At 41.8% G+C, this 23,278-nt stretch overlaps 1 protein-coding gene across 2 annotated transcripts in view; it reads left to right on the forward strand.

Annotated features, from left to right (window-relative positions):
* Positions 1-22,472, forward strand: part of GRK6 (G protein-coupled receptor kinase 6) — a 41,013-nt gene extending 18,541 nt beyond the window's left edge. The window contains exons 3-16 of one of the 2 annotated variants that reach the window (XM_087709315.1): positions 1,414-1,526; positions 1,846-1,923; positions 2,439-2,539; positions 3,407-3,499; positions 3,825-3,888; positions 4,446-4,586; positions 7,484-7,674; positions 7,946-7,983; positions 8,111-8,200; positions 11,087-11,295; positions 14,098-14,235; positions 14,349-14,486; positions 14,671-14,805; positions 19,579-22,472. In XM_087709315.1, coding sequence (XP_087565441.1) covers positions 1,414-1,526; positions 1,846-1,923; positions 2,439-2,539; positions 3,407-3,499; positions 3,825-3,888; positions 4,446-4,586; positions 7,484-7,674; positions 7,946-7,983; positions 8,111-8,200; positions 11,087-11,295; positions 14,098-14,235; positions 14,349-14,486; positions 14,671-14,805; positions 19,579-19,629 — 1,580 coding nt within the window. In that variant the 3' untranslated portion in view covers positions 19,630-22,472. Of the gene's footprint in view, positions 1-1,375; positions 1,527-1,845; positions 1,924-2,438; positions 2,540-3,406; positions 3,500-3,824; positions 3,889-4,445; positions 4,587-7,483; positions 7,675-7,945; positions 7,984-8,110; positions 8,201-11,086; positions 11,296-14,097; positions 14,236-14,348; positions 14,487-14,670; positions 14,822-19,578 lie in introns of those variants that run through there. The other variant, XM_087709314.1, reaches the window with a different exon arrangement.
* Positions 22,473-23,278: the final 806 nt, after the last annotated feature.

The raw sequence follows: 23,278 nt of genomic DNA on the forward strand, positions 1-23,278 counted from the left end.
TGGCACCTTTATTATTGTTGTTGTTTGTTAACAACAATAACAACAACAACAACAACAACAACAACAACAAAGTTGTTGCTCTAGGATCAGGGAGATCTCAATTCAAGTCTACATTCAAAGAAGTGCTATGTGAGATCCCAAAGGAAAGAGGATATAATTCCAATATATACATTGATAAAAGTTGGAGTTTCTCAAGATTATAAGTGTATTGGAACAATACGGCGTTCTCATTATCTATACATTTCAGCTCAGTTCAGCTGATCTAGCAGTCATTCTGACTGGGAAAAAGTCTGGATATCTTCACAAGGATTATTAGATAATGTACCAGTCCCTGGATTATATAAAATCTGTTTCTCAACTCCATTAAGTTTTGTGCATCAGCAATGAATTATCAAGCTAAATGGTGGGCTTGACACCTGTGAGGCTGAAGTATACACCTTCAGATAAAGCCTTTTATTGCTCTCTGCCCAGTGTCATATAATAACCTTCCTTTTCTTACTTGATATTGGCATGTCATCACCTAGTTAAATCTGACGCAACAGAACCTTCATTGAAAAGCTATCTTGTTGCCTCTTGATAGAAGTCACTTCTATATTTAATTTACCTCCTTCCAGTTGTGTTGACATGCCCAAGGCAGGAACAATTCCTTGAGAGGAGAATTCAACAAATGAATTAAATATTTATTTTTCTCCCCCTCTTTGCTTTCTTGAATGATGGCAAAGATTGGAATGAGGTTTATCTTTGAAATTAACAGAGAGAGAGGGAGGGAGGGAGGGAGAGCCCACACTTCAAGGTCTTGGATGTAAAAATGAACTAAAGGGCAGAAAAATAACTAATGAAAATATGGAAAACAATTGAGGAAGGTAGACCTTTCTTCTTTGGTTCTGCAGTAAAGAAACAAAAGAGTGACTGCAAAAGTCATGAGTAGAGATGAGGTTAGGGTGTGAGAAAGATCCTTTCTTCTCTAGCTGAGAATAGTCACCAGGACATTAAAACAAAATACCAAATCTTCTTTGGGACAAATTACTGGTAGTTGAGCTGATTTTCTCTCAAGGAAAGCCTGTTTGGAAACTTGTTAGACAATGGATATGTCACACAACTATAGAGAGATTATTTGACAAGACATGCAAAAATTCTTTCTTGGAGACTGTTCATTGTGAAAAGACAGCTTTTCCAGGGCAATTGTGGTTTTATTCTTGAACGTCTTCATGTAATAAACGATGCTGCACAACCTCCTCAACGTCGAAGATGTATTCAGACTGCAACTTTCAAAATCTCAGCCAGCAAGTCAGTGTGTTGAAAAGTGTTTTAAGTGTTGTCTCATGGTCTCATTATGAAAATAGTCAAAGTCATATCACAAGGAAGGAGGATTTGAGTATTTTCATAATGAGACCATGTTTATTTTGCTTTCAGAGCGGGACTACCACACTTTGTGTGATAAACTGCCGATTGGACGTCTGCTGTTCCGGCAGTTTTGTGACACACGAGTAGAACTCATGCGCTGTGTCAAGTTCCTGGATGCTGTGGTAAGCACAACTCAATAAGAGTACCTGGTGGGGATGGGGGCACTAATTGCACATTTTTGCATCTGGGGATCCTACAGTGCATCCATTTCAAATTGTGTGCCTAGCTCTGTTGCAACTTCCTTGTTGTGCTCTCTTCAGAGTCTAGTGTTATCCCTGAATAGTGCAATAGTGGATTCTCCTCAAGAGATACTGCAACACATAGAGAATATTCTCCCTGACCTGTCTCTCTGTACCTAGAATGACCGTTTTGAATCTTTTAAGCTGTGTTTTTATTTCTAGCAGGGATCTGTAGCAATGGTGCCACTTTTTCTCATTTCAGGTCGAGTATGAAGTAGCCCCGGATGAGAAACGGAAAGAATGTGGGAAACACCTAATTGAAGTATATTTGAATCCTAAGGTGAGGGGCTTCTTGGGTTGTGGCAGCCCAGCAAAGGAGCCATGGGGTTCATTGTGAGTTACTCTAATAATAACCTGGGCTTTGGGAAGAACAATTGCCTTAGTGAGAACTCTGTCTTTTTTCGGGGCTTTGTGATTGTGTGTATGTTTTGGTGTGTGTGTGTGTGTAGATTGTCAGGATGCTCACAACTGAAGTGATTGTGATGATGATGCAAGTATCTGTTTCAGCCCTTTCTTATTCAATGCCTGGTCCTTGTAGAATATCAATCAACATCACTGATCGTCAATATCATTCATTGCCAAAGTTCCTATCGTACAACAAACTCTAAAGGTCTAGCAATGCACGGAGAAACACCAAGAGGCGACTGTAATTTCCTCCTGTTTATTCCTGCTGCTGTCCTATCCCATTCCCTCCAGCCCCACGATAATCCTGCCAAGGACGGGTGCTTTGGGAGGGAATTTGTTGCTTCTTGCAGAGCTGTGAATCCTCATTTGACACTGATGCTTTGCCCTCAGAGTGCGGACCATGTCCCTGAAGTGCCCTTGGAGCTAGTGAATCTGTGTTCTGAGCAACTGGAACAGGAACCAAGTGAAGAACTCTTCAAGGAATCTACCAAGTGAGTGGAGAGAATAGGTGGGATTTGATTAATGCCCTGTATATTTTTCTGGACAATAATTGGTGACCCAACAAGACCTAAGCTTGCTCTTCACCAAAAGCATGGAGAATTCGTTACTGATAAATGTTAGAACTTGTTCTATATTATTATTTATTTCTCTGTCATGGAAGAGCTGCTAGGCAACATAGAGCAAAACATCATTGTGCACATTTTAATAAGTGATGTTTAGATTGTTAGCAGAGCTGTTGAAGTTTTGATAACTGGTGGGAAAAAAGAGATCCTAACCTTACGTTTCAGATCCAGACATTTTCTTTCGGGTCATACTCTTTGTCCCTGGAAAACACTATACCTTCATTAGATATCTGAGGGTGTGCTTCACCAAAGTAAGCCAGTTGGCAACCTGATTAGCAACCATATTAGAGAATCCTTAAACACCGTCCATCCACTATATTGATTTCAAGAGAGGCAGGGCATATAGAAATAAGGAGGTTCTATATCTCAAACCTCTTATATTATCTGGTAACAAGCTCTGGCCCAAATTTGTCTAGCAAAATCTTCTACTCCTCTATTGCATCTGTCAAAAACGTTTGATCAAATGGGTAATGAGTTAATAGACTGCTACTCTTTCTGTAAATGAGAATCACTTTCTTATGCTATCTAAGTTGAGTATTATATCTTTGGCTTTCCTATAGGGTAATGTCTTTGGAATAGCCTTGGCCACATAAATTATGAGTGTTCCTAATTCCGTGAGGGTTTTCCACCTTGTGTCCAGTCAATTTTTTGAACATCGAAGCATCCGGCATCATCTTTATTTGTCTGCATGGGGGTGACTTCAATTTCCCTAAGAGGATCTAGTTCCTTTTCTAGGCTCATCCATGACTACCTTAGTGTGGCACCTTTCGCAGATTATCTTGACAGCATTTATTTCAACCGCTTCCTGCAGTGGAAGTATCTGGAAAGGTAAATCTTACTTTGTTATGGACTCAGTGGTATTTGTGGTCCAGCTTCTTTGGGCCTATTGTTTATACAATATATAATTTAAAGAGCCTGTTTCCTGCCCTGAACAATCGTGCTGACTGTTGGGTGGGAGGGGGAATCTTGCTTACATAATGGAAATGAATGCAATCCTCATCAGAATTTTTTCCTCATTAGCCTGCTAGAACTTTTTTATTCCGATTTATTGGGGTCATGTATAAAATCTTGCTTGCATGTTGTATTGATCAAAAGAGAACAGGATTAACACTGCACCCTTCTAATGGGCAACTGATCTCTGTTTTCCTCTTAGGCGGCATGTAACCAAGAACACTTTCCGTCAATACCGTGTGCTGGGGAAGGGAGGCTTTGGAGAGGTATGTAATTTGACCAACCCCGAGGAAGTAGTTCCCCTGTCTGCTTTTGGGAACCTACCATATGGAATAATTTTCTGTTTCTGAATAGGAACTCCACAAGAATGTGATTTTGGTTATTTCAATTATTTCAGCTGCTGGTGATACAAGTACCTTTCTGAATAGCATGACTGATACGCTAAGCATTTAAAGCCCTTTCTTGCTGCTTCCTACATTTGATGCCTCAAACGTTGCAACCAGGGAAATACTAATGGCTGCAAAACACGAAAGGATTCAGCAAGAAAGAGAGAGAGTATTTATGTTTGATTCTGAGCTTCAAGACTGTCATATTATTCTCAGCAGGAAGGCCATGAACTCATTATTATTGTTATTATTTTGCAGTAAAAGCCAAGGCTTTTGTGATGGAGTCAATAAACCATTTAGTCGCTAAGATATCACAGCATTTTTGCTTGAAGATATCAAAGTAATGACTTCAGGATCCCATAAGCCACTTAACTGATAAAGCTGATAAAATCCCGTGAACTGCCAAAACTCATCACCCTTAATTTCTTCCCTTCAAGGTTTGTGCTTGCCAGGTGCGGGCCACCGGAAAGATGTACGCCTGCAAGAAGCTTGAGAAAAAGCGGATAAAAAAGCGGAAAGGGGAAGCCATGGCCTTAAATGAGAAGCAGATACTGGAGAAAGTGAACAGTAGGTTTGTAGTAAGTACATAGGAACTGCTTTACTTCTGGCCGGGGCTTGAGAGGGGGTTGGTCATACAATTACTTGCTGCCCATTCCAGAGGTGGGTTCCTATGGGTTAGCACCGGTTTGGTGGAACCAGTAGTGGAAATGGCGACTGGGTCACTGAACTGGTAGAGATGGCATGCTCGCCACGCCCCCAAACTGGTTCTCCAGTTGCCGCGACATCTTTTTTTTGACATTTTTAATGTTCTGCGCATGCACAGACCTATTTATAGGCAACTGCAAATCGCGCGCGCACCGAACCGGCATTAATGCCAGCATTAACCCACCCCTGGCCCACTCTCTCAATCTCTGCACCATAATGGGCAGAGGCTAATGCAGGGCTGTCAAACTCACGGCCTGCAGGCGGGCTGGATGCGTCATGCGCTGGCCATGGCCACGCCCATTTTAGCAAAGGGGGGGGGAAGTCATGATATGTCACGTGATGCCGTCGTGACGTGAGTTTGACACAGCTGGGCTAAAGTAAGTGGGATTTCCTTAGCCAGGTGGCAAGAAGAGGCTATTGGGCTTTCCCCCTCCTGGCCTATAATGCTAAACTTATAGCCATTGCAGGACTTCTGGCCTCTCTCAGACATCATTTTATATGGGATCTTGAACTGCCAGTAAATGCTTTGTGGAAGATCTAAATGATAATGGGCAATTTTACCTAGAACGCTGCTTCCTCTTCCATATGTCTAAAGGTTACATACTGTACATAGAGATCAACCACACTACACCTTTTTGGGACTGAAACATTAGGCAGATTACGGAAAAGGAATTAGAAAAAAATAAGCCAAAGCAGTTAGGGCATGAGATGGGAAGAGAAAGGATATAGAGTTAAATCTATATCAGGACAACATAGAGTACCCGTATATACGTGTTGGTCCCTGAAAACATGCCCATGCAAGGGTTCATATATTTTGTTTTTTAAGCTTCTCACCTCTCTCTCGTGCTAAGAATCTTATCAACTCCATCTAACTATGACTTCCTCAGTCTTCTTCATGGACCTTCCTTCCTTCCTCCCTTCCCTTCCATCCATCCATCCATCCATCCATTTTGCACTTGCATTTAGCAAAATGATGGCAAAACTCTTCCATGGCTTTAATCCAGAGGTGGTCCGTTACGCCAGAAGAGGTAGTGAAAATCTGGCATACCGAATAGGATTGGTAGTAAAAATGGTGGCTTGGCCACATCCCCGAACCTGTTCTGCCGTCAAAAGCTTTGTCAAGCTTTTTTTTAAAAAGGTTTTTTTTCCCCTGCTGGTTCAGGCAAGGGGAAGAAAACCTTTAAAAAATAAGAGAGGGAGGGAGGGAGGAAGGAAGGAAGGAAGGGAAGGGAGAAAGAAAGAGAAGGAAAGGGAAAAAAAAGAAGGAAACTCACTTTTCTGCCGGGAGATTCAGCAAAGGAGAAAAACAAATGCTGTCGCTTTAAATCGGAATTGAGCATGTCTGGCTGTGGAATTCTGGGAGTTGAAGTCCACAAGTCTAAAACCTGCGAACTTTGGAGTCCTGCTTTAAATTGAAAAGCTGCTCAGGTTTGCAAAGTGGCATTCAGCAGTTATTGGGGGGGGGGTTGCTTCCCACAGAGGGAAGGGAGGGAGGGAGGGAGGGAGGAAGGAAGGAAGAAAGGAAGGAAGGAAGGAAGGAAGGAAGGAAAGAAAAAGAAAGAAAGAAAGAAAGAAAGAAAGAAAGAAAAAAGAAAAAGAGTGCAGCAATTTAGGGCTAGAAGGCTACTCAGATGTTATCTAATCCAACCACCTGCTGCAGCAGGAAACCTTACATTGTCTGGATTATTTTGGTGCCTCTAATAGACAGGAAAATTGCCAGAAAGGAGAAGGAGTTTACTAGGACAAGACTGCCATGCAGAGGATGGCAGAGATAGTCCTTGACTTAGGACTACAATTGAGTCCAAAATTTTGATTGCTAAGCAAGAACATTGTGAAGTGAGCTTCACCACATTTTACCCAATCCATGAATCTCTTGGTGAATGACATCAAATTGGTCACACCCACCCAGTCACATGACTGCCAACCCATGCCCACAAAATAGGCCACTCCCACAGAATAGGTAGTAAAACGTTTTGAAACCCACCCCTGCTTTAGTCTCAGTGTCAATGTGCAGCATCTGAAACTTAGGCTATATAGGTAGGCTCATCTGCATGGATCCTGTCCAGTGGTGAAATTCATTTTTTTTTACTACTGGTTCTCTGGGCGTGGCTTGGTGGCAGGGGAAGGATACTGCAAAATCCCCATTCCCTCCCCACTCCTGGCAGAAGGAAATTGCAAAATCCCCATTCCCAACCCTACTCTGGGGCCAGCCAGAGGTGGCATTTGCCAGTTCTCCAAACTACTCAAAATTTTTGCTATCATTTCTCCAGAACCTGCTGAATTTCATCCCTGGTCCTGTCCTTCTCACTTGATTCTAAATCAGGCCATATTTGATCGGAGAGAATACACAATTGGCCTTGCCTGCGATCTGTTGGACTTTCTACTGAAGCTTTTATTGAAACCAGTTCAAGATCCCAAAGGGGATGCACAGAGATAACTACCTGCAATTGTCCTTCTTTCACTGAATAGAAACCAATTGAACAGTGTCTTATTGCAGTGACCTCTTTGTATTTGGCCTTTTCACTACTCCCGCTGTTTCCTCCATTGTTTTTAGCTCCTCTGCACCACTTAACTTTACATTAAACTTTATAGCAGACAGTTAGCTATTAACTACCATTAATGCCTGCTTGAGTAACATCTCGATTCAAGAGCTTTTTCCGACTCTGTATATCTAGGGTTTTTGTAAAGGTGAATAGACTTATTTATATCTGTGCTTTCTGGAGCTATTTTAGGTTTGTTTTAGTCCTGAAACGACCTGATTTTATTGTAGGTGAGTTTGGCCTATGCCTATGAAACAAAAGATGCTCTCTGCTTGGTTCTGACTCTCATGAATGGTGGAGACTTGAAGTTTCACATCTACCACATGGGAGAAGCAGGATTTGAAGAGCCACGGGCTGTTTTCTACGCGGCTGAAATCTGCTGTGGCTTGGAAGACCTCCACCGAGAGAGGATAGTTTACAGGTGAGAATGCACTTATCTTCTGGGATCTTCTTGGAACTCAGCTGGGGATCATCTCAGAAATACTATCGAGTGCTGTTACTATAAAATTAACAGTTATTGTTCAGAAACTGGGCAAATGCATTTCCTCCCCGAAGGAAGTGAAAATATGTGTTGGCGAAATCTAAGGAAACTAGTTCTGCCTGACCAATATTCCCTCTACCCAAGATATAGATAAATATGTTGTGTGAACATCTTGATGATGTTACTCTTATAAATCCGTGTTCCTCTGCAGGGACTTGAAGCCAGAGAATATTCTACTGGATGACCATGGTGAGTAGATGTTTTTTCACAGATTGTTTGATCCCCTCCATGGGTAAGTTGATGCTACTCCCCTTTTATAGCAAGTGAGGGAAATCTGTAAACAAGGCATTCTCACAACTCCTTTTTCCCTAACAAGGTCACATCCGCATTTCTGACCTGGGACTAGCTGTTCACGTTCCGGAAGGACAGACAATAAAAGGCCGGGTTGGAACTGTTGGCTATATGGGTGAGTATCCAAGAAGGGTGTTGACTGGAAACTATGGAAATTCTGAATCCCATCAGAGCAAGGGCACAATATTTTGTCAGTATGTAACAGGGCAAAACAGGTGAATGTCATCCTAAAGGGCATCTGGGCTTAAGTTTGAATAACTGGTAGAAAGTGGTCGCACATGCTCAATCTTGCAGGGCAGAATAAGGAAATGCATTTGTCGCTTCATTTGCTTCTATTTTGACAATAACTTGCTTGATCCAAATATTTCTCCTTCAGGGTTACCTTTGGACTCCTAGCATTGTTTACAGAAATATTACAGTACTAGTAAAACAAATAAATCCCTAATGTTTCTGCAGATCTGTAGGCAGACCTGTTGAAGAAACTGAGGCAGCTACTTGGAATGGTGTTTTCAGGTTGCCCAGAAATAAACTTTCATTTCAAACTTCGGACTGTGGAGGATTTTTAAATATTCAGCTGCAGGGTTGTGTAGAAATGTAGCAGCATTCCTTCCTGCAACATCAGTGCCCAAACCCAGACGCACTGAATTAGAGTAACTTAAACAAGCAGAATTCCATTTGCTATCAACTGTTTTTTGTATATTCTATGCCCCAAACCATCCGGGGGTTACAGACTAGAAATACAATTGTAGTTGGAAGAAAATATTCAGACAGCTCAAATTGGCTTGCATTCATCTTCTGAATATTTTGGTAGATATCCCTAAGAGATTGATTACCTTGTACTGCTTAGATGGAGGAAAAGGACTCAACAGTTTAGTGATAATGCTGTGGATACAGTATGGAAATGTTGGAGCCTGTAATTACAATAAGATACAGAAAGAGATGGCTTCTTCTTGCATTTTGTGTTACATCTCTGAATCCCAAGTAAGGGGAAATAGTAAATGCATCCTTTGCTTCTTTCTGCTTCTTCCTTCCAAGTATTCATCTTGCACCATCACCATCCACAGTAAAGTAAATATGAAGCTGGGAAAACACAGTACTTTTGGCCAGAGTGCATTAGATTCATTAATCCTAAGAGTTGTCTTATATTGAACTGGGTTGCTGATGTATTAAATTTGGGGTTGTGTATATTGACCAGCAATGACTCTTTACAATTTCAGGCTTTTGTAGCCCTATCTAGTACCAAAACACAGGTATTGGTTAGAAGGTACTTCGTTGGGAGCTGACAAGAGTTGGTCATAAGATAAATAGGTAGGTAGGTAGGGTAGGGTAGGGTAGGGTAGGGGGGTAGGGTAGGGTAGGGTAGGGTAGGGTAGGGTGGGTGGGTAGGTAGGTAGGTAGGTAGGTAGGTAGGTAGGTAGGTAGGTAGGTAGGTAGTAGGGGTGGATTCCTGCCAGTTCTAACCTCTTCTATAGAAGAGGTTCCACAAATCTACAGTGCCGTTTAGAATCGGTTCCAGCTCCCTCCCCCCCATCCATCCGCACATCATTAAGATGAAGAGCGAGAGGAGGAATTCTGAGAGTTGAAGTCCACAAGTCTTAAAGCTGTCAAGTTTGAACACCCCTGGGTTTTTTTCTAAAGGGTTAGGGGTGCAAGGGTCTTGTGACTTGACAGCTTTAAGACTTGCGTGCTTCAAATGCCAGAGTTTCTGAGCCAACATTTTGGTTGCTAAGCAAGAGCGTTGTTAAGTGAGTTTCACCACATTTTACAAGTTGGCCACGCCCCACACAGTCACATTACTGCCAAGCCACTCCCACCCAGTCACCTGGCTGGCAAGCCACTCCCACCTGGTCACATAGTCGGCAAGACACTTCCACTCGGTCACATGGCCAGCAAGCCACTCCCACAAAGCAGGCCACACCTACAGAAGAGGTGTAAACCCACCACTGGTAGGTAGGTAGGTAGGTAGGTAGGTAGGTAGGTAGGTAGATAGACAGACAGGCAGACGATAGATAGGTAGATAGCAGGGGTGGGTTTCAACTGGTTCGCGGCGGTCCCCGCGATCCGGTTGGTCGCCGAACCTGGAAGTAAGTAACTTCCGGGAACGGCGAAGGCCTCCCCCGCGCCCGCGCGCCCGGTTGGAACGGGGCAAGAAACCCACCCCTGGTAGGTAGGTAGGTAGGTAGGTAGGTAGGTAGGTAGGTAGATAGATAGATAGATAGATAGATAGATAGATAGATAGATAGATAGATAGATAGATGATAGATAGATAGATAGATAGATAGATAGATAGATAGATAGATAGATAGATAGATAGATAGATAGATAGATAGATAGATAGATAGATAGAGCTACACGCAGTGAACCTTGGAGCTTTCTTGTATGAGAAAAAGTGGCAGAGCTCAGGGACAAATCAACCTAGAGCAGTGGTGGCTAACCTTTTTCTAAAGGTGTGCCAAAACCGTGCCTGCGCATGTGTGTGTGCCCACCCACCTGCACATGTGCAAGTGACCCACCTGTGCATGTGCGAGCTACCCCAACCGCACGTGCGCAAGCCACCCCTCAGCGGGGGTGGGATTTTCCCCCTCCCCAGGATCCAGAGACTTTCCTGAAGCCTGGGGAGAGTGAAAAACAGCTTCCCCTGGCCCTCTAGAAGGCCAAAAATCAGCTGGCCAGCACGCGCCTGTGTGCCGGAGCTGAGGGCTGCCGTGCTGGCAAATATGGCTCCACATGCCACAGGTGGTTTGCCATTTCGGGCCTAGAGTCTCTATGTTGTCACAAACAGACTAAGTCCAACCCTTCTTGAATTCTGTTACTTCTTATCTAGCACCAAAATAATGCTATCTGTTAGTTGAGTAGATTTCTGTGCATAGGCATGAGCAATAAATCAGTTTAATGAGAAGTTAATGTGTGGCCCTGACGTTTTGCCTTTCTGACATTTCCCTAAGATCAGATCCCATATAAGTAAATATTGTGTATTGTGTTCCAATGGTTATTTTTGCAGCTCCTGAAGTTGTGAAGAATGAACGGTACACATTCAGCCCAGATTGGTGGGCTTTTGGATGCCTGCTCTATGAGATGATTGAGGGCCAGTCTCCATTCCAACAGCGCAGGAAAAAGATCAAGCGTGAAGAAGTGGAACGTCTGGTGAAGGAAGTCCAGGAAGAGTATTCTGAGAAGTTCTCACCTGCCTCCCACTCCCTGTGTTCCATGGTACGGGTGCTGACTCTTTGGGTTCCACCACAAAACAGCTCGACGAAACCGCGTACCTGACGTCATCACAGCGCGACAAAAAAAGCACGCTGTGAGCGGTAAAGCTAAAATTAACGCATAAACCTAAACCTAACCCCCCCCAAACCTAACCCTAAACCTAACCCTAAACCTAACCCTTAACCTAACCCTAAACCTAACCCTTAACCTAACGCTAAACCTAACGCTAAACCTAATGCTAACCCTTAACCTAACCCTAAACCTAACCCTAACACTTAACATAACCCTAAACCTAACCCTAACCCTTAACCTAAACCTAAACCTAAACCTAACCCTTACCTTTACGTGAATCAGCTTGCTTTAAAAGCGCTTTTTAAAGCGCCCTTTTTTCTCCGCGGTCGTCGTTGTCGCGCTGCTGATGACGTCAGTGACGCGCTTTAATCGGGTGCGCTTTAGTGGACCGCGGTTTTGTCGTGCCACGGACTCTTTGACCATCAGGCACAGTGAGAATTTGCAACATAAACCCTTTCCTTTTCAAAGGGATTGATGCTTGGTGGAAACTATATCATTAAAACTGAATTTGCTGTTTTGGCTTACTCCAGAATGGGTTCAGTCAAAACAAAAATCAAAGTTTTTTACTATATGGGTTAAATTGTTTTTAAAAAAAAAAAAAAAAAACAGGAACAGAAGTACTTTTGATGTAATTTGGTAGCCAGTTAAGTGCAAGAATTTCAGTTCATCATCAATGATCAGTGCCTTGGTTTTTAACCACATACTAAATCATGGATTATTGGTTAATAGATTCTAAACCATTAAAGTTGGTTTATAGATCACAGAGGCTATGCATAACCCGCATACGTTGAAGCAAAACAAACCATATTATATATTAAACTTACCTGCAAACCTGTATTTAGACCATATGTAGCACAATCTTGCTGCAATTGTGCTATACATCTCAATGTATCTATATAGCAACTAATCCTACCTGACATCTACCTGTCAGAAAGCAGTTAAATCGTACTTCAAATCCTTTGTATCCTTGTATAAACTCATATAGATGTTTATTCTGAAACTTTCCTTTGTTTAGAAAGCAACTTGATTTCCCAGTTTATCAACCAGTAAATAAATAGCCATTGTTTCAAATATCCTTTGTGCACATTTTTGACTAACAAGAGAGAGGCATGGAAGAAGGAAGGATAGACGGTGAAATCACGTCCCCACTGTGGGTCTCAGTTTCCCTCACTAGCTTGCACATCTCTCTCAAATCAGAGGAAAAATGCTTACGTATCAGAAATCTACATGTCTCTCACTATGATAGTTTAATACCACCTTGTTATATTCAATTAATAACCCCTTTCTGACCCAGTTTCATTAGATATCCCAAGAAGATACATAACTGATCTTAATTTTGTCTCTTAATTGTAACTGCAGTCTATGAGGAAGACTGGAAAGGCTGTTAACTATCAAATAATAAGGCATAAATGTTAGGGGGGGGGATCTTTAAGCTAGTCCTTATTTAGCAACTGCCTCATTCCATTCACTAAAACTTACGACAGAGATGAAAAGTAATTTTGCTTGCAGTCCTCATATTTATGACTCAGGCCTGTAAAACAAAGAAAAGCTGTGGTTGGCCACCATGATTCATGCATTAGGGAAGGATGTCTCCCTGGGACTGGTCTGAAGGCTATAACTAATGCAGAATGGAATGGTTGGGTTCCTCATTGAGGTGCTTTATGTGTACATGCTCCTGGTTGCCAATGAGCCAGATTCAGGGGGCTAAAATATAAATTCTAAACATGACTCGTCAAAAGCGCGAACATCATAAGCGCGCCGACAACACCGCGGCGCTAAAACTGCGATTTCAAAAGTGCGCCGACAACAGCGCACCAACAGCGCGCCAACAACAGCGCGATTTCATTTAAGGTAAGATTTACAGTTAGGTTTAGGGTTAGGTTTAGGGTTAGGTTGAGGGTTAGGTTGAGGGTTAGGTTGAGGGTTACGTTACAGCGCGCTTCTGTCGGCGCGCTTCTGTTGGCGCGCTTTGGGGCTAATTAGTCGCTCATTCGTCGCACGGTTTTGTCACCGCGCTTTAGACACCACGGTTTAGTCAGGCGCGCTTTTGTTGTGCGCGCATTTGTGGTGGAACCAATTCTAAATAGGTTAGCTAACAGAGCATCTCCTAATACATTAGCCCCTCAGACATTGCCCTGTCCTGTGATTGGCGAATTAGCAGTTGGTGTCATTGCCATGATGGCCTCTCTCAACAAGGGCTCTTGTCATGTAGAGTCACTTCCGCTCTTGATAAGTCAAAGCCAGACATTCCCTCATTTTAGGTATATTTTGGTTGGCCGCCTTTAATTTCCCCTATTCACTTTTGTGTCTTGTATTTTTTACTGGTTTGTTTCCAGGTTTTGTTTTTTTTAAGTTAAATTTTATTTTGTGTTGTAACACAATTGTGTAATTGTTTTAAATCACATTGGGTTTTTTAAAAGGTTTATAAACATTTAATAAATTGCACCATTTTTAAAAAAAAATGTTATGGTAAAGGGCGTAAAAAAAAGAAGTGCAGTTTGAGGCCGATTTCCAATCAGCCAAAAATATAAAATGAGTTTTGGGATTAGAAAAAAACAGGACAAAAAGAACAGTCTACAAAGAACACTTCAAGTTTTATGTCACTATTTCCCTCTCCCTCCCCTCTAAAACAGTTTTTACAGTTTAAATGTGGGTTACATTTATTCCTCTTTTAATGGAAGTTGCATAACTATAGAGGCGGCTTGTGTTTGATCTTCCTGTGCTGCATTTCAGCTCTTGTGCAAAGACCCCTTGGAACGGCTGGGGTGTGGAGGGTCTGGTGCTCAAGAGGTGAAAGACCACCCTCTGTTTAAACATCTGAATTTCAAGCGATTGGAAGCTGGGATGCTGGACCCACCTTTTAAACCTGATGTGAGTTGAAAATGCACGTATGGTGCAGCCACGTTTTATGCTCTTAACAATATTGTTTGCTATTTTAAATGCCAGAAAATAACTCTTCTATACATTATTATTTTTCTTTCTAGCCCCAAGCTATTTATTGTAAAGATGTCTTGGATATTGAGCAGTTTTCCACAGTCAAAGGGGTAGAGCTAGAACCAACGGACCATGATTTCTATCATAAATTTGCAACAGGAAGTGTCCCTATTCCCTGGCAAAATGAGGTGGGTTTTCTTCTGGGAAATGATGCTTCTGAAAGGGGAATTAAACAGAAAAATGGGTTATCTGCTTTTGCTACAAAAACTGTCACTGATAGCTGGTTTTGGATGCAGGCGACTGAGAAACAAGTGGGTAGCCATAGCAAAACTATAGTAAGTTCTGAAATTTTTCATCATTATTATTTTGTAGATGATAGATACAGAATGTTTCAAAGAGCTAAATGTTTTTGGCCCAGATGGCATCATACCTCCTGATCTGGACTGGAAAGTGCAGCAGCCTCCCCTTCCCAAAAAGGGTCTGCTCCAGCGTCTCTTCAGCCGACAGGTAATTCATCTGACAGGTGAGAGTGGGATTGCCTGAGTTGGAGATCTCATTTGCCTTGAGATGCATTTGTTTGGGATGGTCCCCTTCGGCTCTTCCCATTAGGTGTTTTCTATAGCTGTTCATCTCAACTTTCCCAGCACATCCTGTATTGGAGCATCTCTAGGACATAGTTAATTTATGACAGAGGAGAATATTTATAGCTCAGGGTTGGTAGGGGGGTCCTTGTTGCTCTCTGAGCTTGGTTGTTTTCTTGCACACGTTTCATTGCCCAAACTAGGTAACATCAGCAGTGGAGTACAGTTAAAATTTAGTTGATTGGCAAGATCCGTAAGGTGTGAGTCCTTACTATCCAAAGAAACTTATTCTCTGAATGATCAGAAAAAGTTTAGTAAGCAACAGGTCTCAGTTTGCAAACCTGGGATGAATTTAAGTGTGACTGGTAGCAAAATACAATTATTTTAGGCTTGTTTGATTTGGATGGGTAACTAACAAACAGTCATGTTCCTTTTAATTGTATTAGCCTTATGACCCTTAACAAACAAAGAAAAATAATTTTAAGGCAATGTACAACTATCAAAGCCAATTATCTCACATAAATATTGTCAGATTATTATACCAAAAGGATATTGCTATTTGTTAACCATAAAATGCAGTTTAGCAAGCAGGATTGAAAAGATATTTCTCTAAATTTTTGTTCCTGAAATAGAGCTGGAATCAATTGCATCTCTTAAGGAAGACAATTTCACAGTTTAGGGGACAGCAAGAAGAAAACTCTTTGACAAGTATCTAATAAACAATATTTACAAATTAGGTCATCTCAGGGCATCTTCTGTATATACTGATAACCAAACAAATGTATAAAGAAGCAGGGCGCCCTTTAAATAGTCATTTCATACGTTTTTAAGGCTATTTTAAAATGAATTATGGTATATTGAATGGAGGACAGAAAACACTGAGCAATTATGCAGATTTTTCAATATTGATATAATAGAGTGCTAATATTAAGTAACAAACAGTCAAAAGCCTACATGCAACCTTTTATATAAGTTTCTGGATGCTTTTCATATGTTGCTATAAAGAGCATAAATCATCATGCCAAATTATAGCAACCCAGTAAAGGTCACAGCTGGAACATTTAAATGTAATTGTGCAAACATTTCTTGCCAAAGTTACGAGTTTGCTCTTTTGGAGGGTTGCAAACTCTTTCAAAACAAGTACTCTCTGAACCAGACTTCCTCTTCAGCAGGAGAACTGGACTTACAAACTTGTTCCTTTTTATCAAGCCCAAGCAGGATTGGAGGATATGAGCTGTTTCCTTCATACTAGTAGTTGCCCAAGGGTGATAGAGCTAAAGGCCATCAGCATATGGGTGATATCACATTTCAGAATTCCAAGCAATCTCTTCCACATAGTTTTGTTTATAAAACTATTCATTGAATAAGGTGGGCCACTTCACAATCCTGCACAAGATCATCATGGGAAAAGAGCTTGGTTTATTGTCTCCTGCAACTTTTCAAAATCTTCATTTCCCATAACATTAATCATTTTCAGCTTATTTAATTAGCAAGGAGGGGCAATGTTAGATAAACATGTAGGAGCCTTCACTGCTTTAGATTCCCTGTTCACCTCCTTAAGCTCAAAGCAAGCAGATGAGTACTGGTAGTTGCCAGCTAATATAGTAAGTTATATTAATTTAACCCATTATTAATTCAGTTTAGTAATGGAGTCTCAGTCAGGGTGAACATTTTTTTTCATCTACCAAGAATGATCTAATTCTGCCTTAAGGGGAAGGTCAAATTAGGAATGATAGGAGTAAGCCATTTTCATATTCCATGCAAGCAGGCTTTGACACTCTCTAAATGAGGAAGGATGTTTCCTAAGCACCTTCAGGTGGCCATTTTGATCCATTTGCTGTTTAGGGAGAAATCGATATTAGTAACAAGTCCAGAACAAACCATTATGCTATCAGACCATTAAATAAAGATAAATCAAAAGGCTTTTAACAGCACCTTTTTAAGCTAACCAGTTTTATTAAAAGGCATAAACTTTGGAGCTTTAGCTTATTTCATATAACTCTTCTTCCTTCAGAGTATCGTTTCCATCCATCAGATTACCAAATGAAGTATGTTCTATTGCATTACATACTCACTGGCACAAGTTGCTGATGGACATGAAATTTTGGGTTCATTCCTAACTGGACTTGAACATTTTACAGCCCCTGAGCCACATCTGGTCCTTTGGCTGTTCTTGTCTAGCCCTCATGAAATCAATCAGAAATTAGAAATCAAATGTAAATAAGTGTACACCATTCACACAGTACAACGGTGTTGTTTTCATTTTGAAGGCAGTTGCTATTTTTTTTTAATTTACATATGTATGTGCATGCATGCCTATGCACCTTCACAGTCCTATTGGTTCGGTCCTCCACCACAGTCCCATTTTTTCTTGTGGCTCCTTGAAAAAATTAATTGCCCATCCCTGCTTCCAATTGAACAAACTTGATGGGTTTATTAAATTACCAGGACAAGGTAACGTGGGTTGGTCCAACACGAACCCTCAAAGTTGTTCCAAGTTGCTTTAGAATTTAAAACAATTGGGCAGCAGGTCATAAGGGATATCATTGGCACCTCATATATCAAAATTAGCAGATGGTTGAATGGTTCATCTGACTATAGACGTTTAGCATTCCCATACATTCCTGTTATTCCTCTTAGCCTTGCTTGATATTGGTCCGATCTCTGGGATATGTATTAGGCAGGGGTGAAATTCAACAGACTCTGACAGGTTCTGGAGAACCGGTAGCGGAAATTTTGAGTAGTTCGGAGAACCGGCAAATACCACCTCTGATTGGCCCCAGAGTGGGGTGGGAATGGAGATTTTGCAGTATCCTTCCCCTGCCACGCCCACAGAACCAGTAGTAAAAAAAATTGAATTTTACCACTAGTATTAGATCTGTTTCTTTCATCAAAAATCAAATCTTGGGTGATCGATGTCTTCCCAGTAACTGATCCTAGGAGCCTAAATTCAGTAAAGCTATCATAGCTGAATTTAAAAAATCTGGACTGCAACTAGCTGGCTGCTAATAGCAATTGTTGATGGAGGTTTTCTGGTCATCCAGAGTTTTGCATCTCAAATGCAGTAATTTTGTGTTAAGGTCATGTGTCCCACTTTGTAGTTATCTCAGTTTCCTTCCTGAAGTAGCAGTCTGTATGGAGGAATAGGTTTTAAAGCCTACCATCTGTTCTTTGCAGTGATGATAACCACTCGTGAAGTCATTTCCATGAAGGTCCATTTAATGTAAACATTCCATTTGCTCCTGAATACAGGGGGAGGGGGAATATGCCCACAACCAAATGCTTTTAAAGCTCTTCCTGGGACAGCAGCATAGAAGCAGGGAGGCCTCTTTGCAAGGAACAAGCCTCCTGGGACAGCAGCATCACATCTGTAGCCCCGTCTTCAAAGGATGATGAGTCTGAGGCTGCTGAAGGGCCTCTTAAAAAAATGAAAAGCAACACTTGAGTCTTCTCAAAGGCCTGTTCTTTATACGGGGGCCAGAATTTCTGCGTCCCATTGGGAAAACTCCCAAGCCGACAGAAGCAGGAGAGTTCAGAACCCCTGAAAGTCCCATTGTTTTCTCCCAAGGCTGTTCCTTCTTTTTCGCATGGCTTTGTGATTTAAAAATAGAGCATTTTCCACAGCTCCCATGTAATTTAAAAACAATGCTGCCTCCTTTCTTTTAATTATTTATTTTACCTTGCGTAGATGTAGTAAACAAGGGCACTTTTGAATTGGCCTCTGTGTTCAATGGGAACTTGCTGCTTTTCCAGTAAAACTCCAGTAACCTCCTCTAGTGGCTGTGTTTGATGGCGGAGCAGGGATCCCTGGTTGGGCCTCTCGCAGCCTGTGTTCGCTTTTTTCAGAGGTGAGGAGCCTCTTCTCTCCCAGCTGTTCCAGACTCCTCCACTGCAGGCATGACAAGACAAGGGGAAGGAATGTGGACTCCTAACCCTTTTCCCTTCCTTCCTGCCCATCCAGAAATGCGGCTTCTCTGCATTAATAATCCCTTGAGTCACTATTTCTGCTTCTGCAAAACACCAAGATTGCTTTATCTCGATCGTTTGGTATGGAGTTTTGAAATATCTCTGTTCATTATGGCTCCCCTCCCGTATCTGTAGTCCCATTACGTGGAAATGAGAGGGTTTTTCTTTTCTTTTTTTCAACTCGTACCAAAAGTCCTGGGGGATTTCTAAGATCCTGCTAATATTTTGAAACTTTCTGAATTTAGGTTCCTGGGTTAATTGCCTTAGTCTGATGGAATAAGTGGTCCCATAGTTCTGTACTGCACATCTTCCAACTTTAATTTTACTGAGCTGAGTTATATTCTGATCTTTGGACTGGGTTCACTAATACGCAGTGATATTTGCTTTGTTCATGGCCGCTAATGGCATTTATGCTCTCCATAATCCATAAGTAAGCGTTACTGGTCCGTGGGAAATGCACAGAGCGGCCAGAATGAAATGCAATGGAAGGTCCAATGAGTTTTTGGCTCCAGGAGTGTAATACTGTAGTTTGAAAGCAGGACTTTTGGCAGCCTTGCTTTTAAGTGGGGCTGGGCCAAAAAGTGTATTTCTGAGTAATGGAGTTTCTCTGTGGGGAATGGGAATAAAATCCTGTGGCTCCCTGCTTGTTGAATAAGTTGAATAAGTGGACTCACTCTGTGCTTGCTCTTGCTCCCTTTCCCTCCCTCCCTCCCTCCCTCCCTTCATTCTCCAGGACTGTTGCGGGAACTGCAGTGAAAGTGATGAGGAACCAACTCGCTTATGAGCTGACTCAGAAAAGAAGGCCCTCGCTTTCAGTCGAACACATGCCACCAACCAGCATGTGTGGAGTTCGTTGTTTCAGGGTGGCAGCAGATTCCCACCCCAGAAGGGAAGTGTTCGAAGACCGGGCAGAAGAGGAACCTCTGCAGAAACCTTCAGCGTACCGCTAGGGAGCTGTCTGTCTTGCTACCACTCTTCCGTGATGAGAGAGTGATGATGGCAGGAGTGAATATGGAATATCCCAGGGCTGGCCCTGACCCCAGTTTTTGACCTGCTCATCTGCTGGTGTTTGTTTGTTTTTTTAAAAAAATATTTATATTACTATAAATGTGAATGTATGTATAAAACATATGTGCATTCTTAATGGTTGGAAAAAGGGTCCTTCTGTATTTCTCTCTGCGCTTCCCTCTCTAGCCCATCATCACTGCTTCATCTTACTGATGATGAGCCTACACCAGCCTTCCGCTGGACATGATGATTTGAAGATGCTAAGGTGTGGCAGGTGAAATGAGAGAGCTGCCATGGCTGGTACATGTGATCTGCAAGGACAACTGTCTCTGCACATGTCTTCTTCTCTCTTAGCCAAACCCTCTCCCCCCCCCCCACATTACTATTGTAAAGCTGTTGACTTGGTGTGTTATCCCAAGGCACTGTAGAAATGATGGCAAGTTTTAAGTTTCCCTTTGAATGCGCAGATACGTCTCTCGTTTAGGCAGCAATCATTGATTTTTCCTTGGCTGACAATCTCTGAATTTTATCTTGGGAATTTGGCTTCATGAGAATGACAAATTTTAGAATTTCAAGAATAGTCTCATTCGCTAGTGGCATTACACTGATTTCTCGCTTTATTTCTGCTGTGGAACTCCAGTAGGGATTGATATAACCAAACAGAGGGTGAAAAGTGTTTATATCTCCTCTTCCCAGCCTTCATGGGAAACTAAGCCTACCCTTTTTCTTCTTCTTTCCCCTTCCCATTCTTGTAGCACATTGTTCTCTTTCCCCTCCAGAAAACCCCCTGATCCCATTAACTTTAGCCTTGGTCAATTTGCAAATTGCCCATTGTACTCATGATGGCAAATACATATCCCTTAGCCTAGAAGCTCTCGAGCAGAGAGCCAAGCTATATTGAAGTGGGAGGCTTGTGATCAGATCTTTTGACATCTTCATCTGCCTTGGAAAGCAATTAAAAGTCTTTAATTTTTGGAGCAAGATTTGCTGAGACGGAAGTTAATCATGTTCGCTTGCGCAACTTCCTCATTCAAACTTGCAATTCCCAAACTGTTGTTAGGCTTGAAATTGACTAAATGTACAAGCCCTTCCCTTGTCACACAGAGGGGCAAATGCAGCTTTGGAGGACCAATTAATTTGCCCCTTGGCCAAGAGCACAGTAAAAACGAGATCCAAAAACAGACGCCCTGGAGCTCCTGCGACTTAACCCAAAGTCCTGATCCACTTTCCATATGGACTCTCTCGTAGGTGGTCTTCCATGACTTGGAGCCCTGGGCCCACCCAGTACTGTACTTGTGCCTTCATGATGCTCTCCTTAGCAGGCCTTTTTCAGTCCTGCTTAATGCTGGGATCAAGAAGTTTCTAGTCTTATCTGTCCAGAGTGCAAATCTTCCATCTCTTCCCCACAGTTATTTCCAGCCCCATGCTGTACTTTTGGAACAGGTGGCTCCATTTTATTGTTCACTTGTGGTACCTCATGCTGGTATGGCATTGTACTGGCAATACCGAAACTACTCTTACTGTGTTAATTGTTAAGTACTGACTCATCATTGCTGTGGTACAGAAGGAGATGGCGTGAATCCATCCATGGTTCCACCACAAATGCGTGAACAACAAAAACGCACCTGACTAAACTGCGGCGCTAAAACCGCGCCGACAAAACCCCGCCGATGAATGAGCGCTGAAGCGCGCCAACAACAGCGCGCTGACAGAAGTGCGCTGTAACCTAACCCTAAACCTAACCCTAAACCTTACCTTAACTTAAATTGTGCTTCTGTCGGCGCGCTGTTGTCGGCGCACTGTTGTCGGCGCGCTTTTGACATCGCGGTTTTAGCACCACAGTTTTGTCGGCGCGCTTTTGTTGTTCGCGCATTTGTCAGGTCACGTCCATCCATAGGTGCTGAACAATCTCCTGCCGATGCACTCTTAAGAATGTGAACATCAGCCATCCTGCCTTTCAGTTATAAAGAGCAGCCACGCCGCACACCTAACTTGTGTGTGTCTGACTGCTTTGGTTACTGCCTTTTACCCTTGGCCTCTCTCTCCACTTCTTGATGCCTCTGAGACTGTTTTTCACAGTCTGGTTAGTATAATCTACCACCGTAATTTTTCCCTTGGAATTTCTAGCAGACTATTGTATGACCTCCTCAACATGGGTGTGTACGCATTTTGTCTTTCTTTACTCTTTCCCTTAACTTGATCCTTCTTTTAAAATTCATTCTGGCCATCTGAAATTTTTTTTTTAATTTTTTTTTTTTTTTTAAGAAAACGGTTGAAAATATTCTGTATGGATTTAAATGACTACACCTCAAGCAATATCTTAAATCAGAGAGTAAGGTTAAAAAAAGGAAAGTATGCTGCAACCTTGCTTGCATAGATGTTATGGGAACAAGGTTGCAGATCTATTACAGGGAATCCCAGTATTTAAATTTCTGTGTATTGCACAATTAGTAATGTTGTCTATAATTTTATCATTTAAATTGTGGTCGTTTTTGAATTTTTTTAAAATGTGACTTAAGATTTCTTAAATGTACATATTGTAAAAACATCAACGAAAGAAACTGTTTCTCAAGTGTGGGATTACTTGATTTAATAAAACTACTATATGTTGCTAAGAAAGACATTTCATCTTTCTATTTAATTAGATCTGGGAGTATCAATGACTTTCTGTAACTGTTTTATATTTTAAATGTCCCATCAGGACTGTAGATGATTCCAAAGTAAAAGATTTACTTGACCATGGGTTGAAGAGTAAAAAGCAAAGACAGAGCAGTTTTGCTCTAATGCCAGTTTCGTTCGCTAGTTTCCAATACAAGATGAAAAAAATAAAGTTTTTATCAAATCTGGAATTGGGGAATAACCTGAAGTAGGAGGGTTCTTCTTAAGAACAAGGTCTTGGCTGGTTCCAAAGTATTCACTAACCAGCATTGTCTGCTCTGAGTGGCAATGGTTCCTCGGGGATCTCTCAGCTTTTACTTCCATTTCTTCATTAAGAACAATTTCCCAATACTAAATCTGGTGTCCAGAGGTGTCCACAAGTGATGCTGAGAAATGTCAAGGTGGCACCCACAACAGCTAATGAAAACAATGCATGCTTATTAGTCAAAAGTTTTTCTTATTTTTAACCACACCCCTGTGAACCTTCCTGCTAGAGTGACTTGTATGTATCTTGTACCAACAGCTAACCTGTACTAACAGCTAACCTGTACTAACCTGACAGCCCCTCCAGTTAGACTATCAACTAGGTATTTGGTTTTATTTGGTTTAATTTAAGATTAGAAACATGGTTAATATGCTGGAGATTTGTCTTTTCCTTGTATCTGTTTTCAGGCTTGTGCCCTGCCAAGATATAATAGAAGCCAGATGCTCTAGAAAATTAGGAACAGTTTTACGTTTTGTGCTCATTTCTCTCTCCCCCCCCCACC

This window comes from Thamnophis sirtalis, unplaced genomic scaffold (assembly GCF_051295495.1).
Source record: "Thamnophis sirtalis isolate CommonGarterSnake01/CBP01778 unplaced genomic scaffold, rThaSir2_p1.2 scaffold_3, whole genome shotgun sequence".
Classification (NCBI taxonomy): domain Eukaryota; kingdom Metazoa; phylum Chordata; class Lepidosauria; order Squamata; family Natricidae; genus Thamnophis; species Thamnophis sirtalis.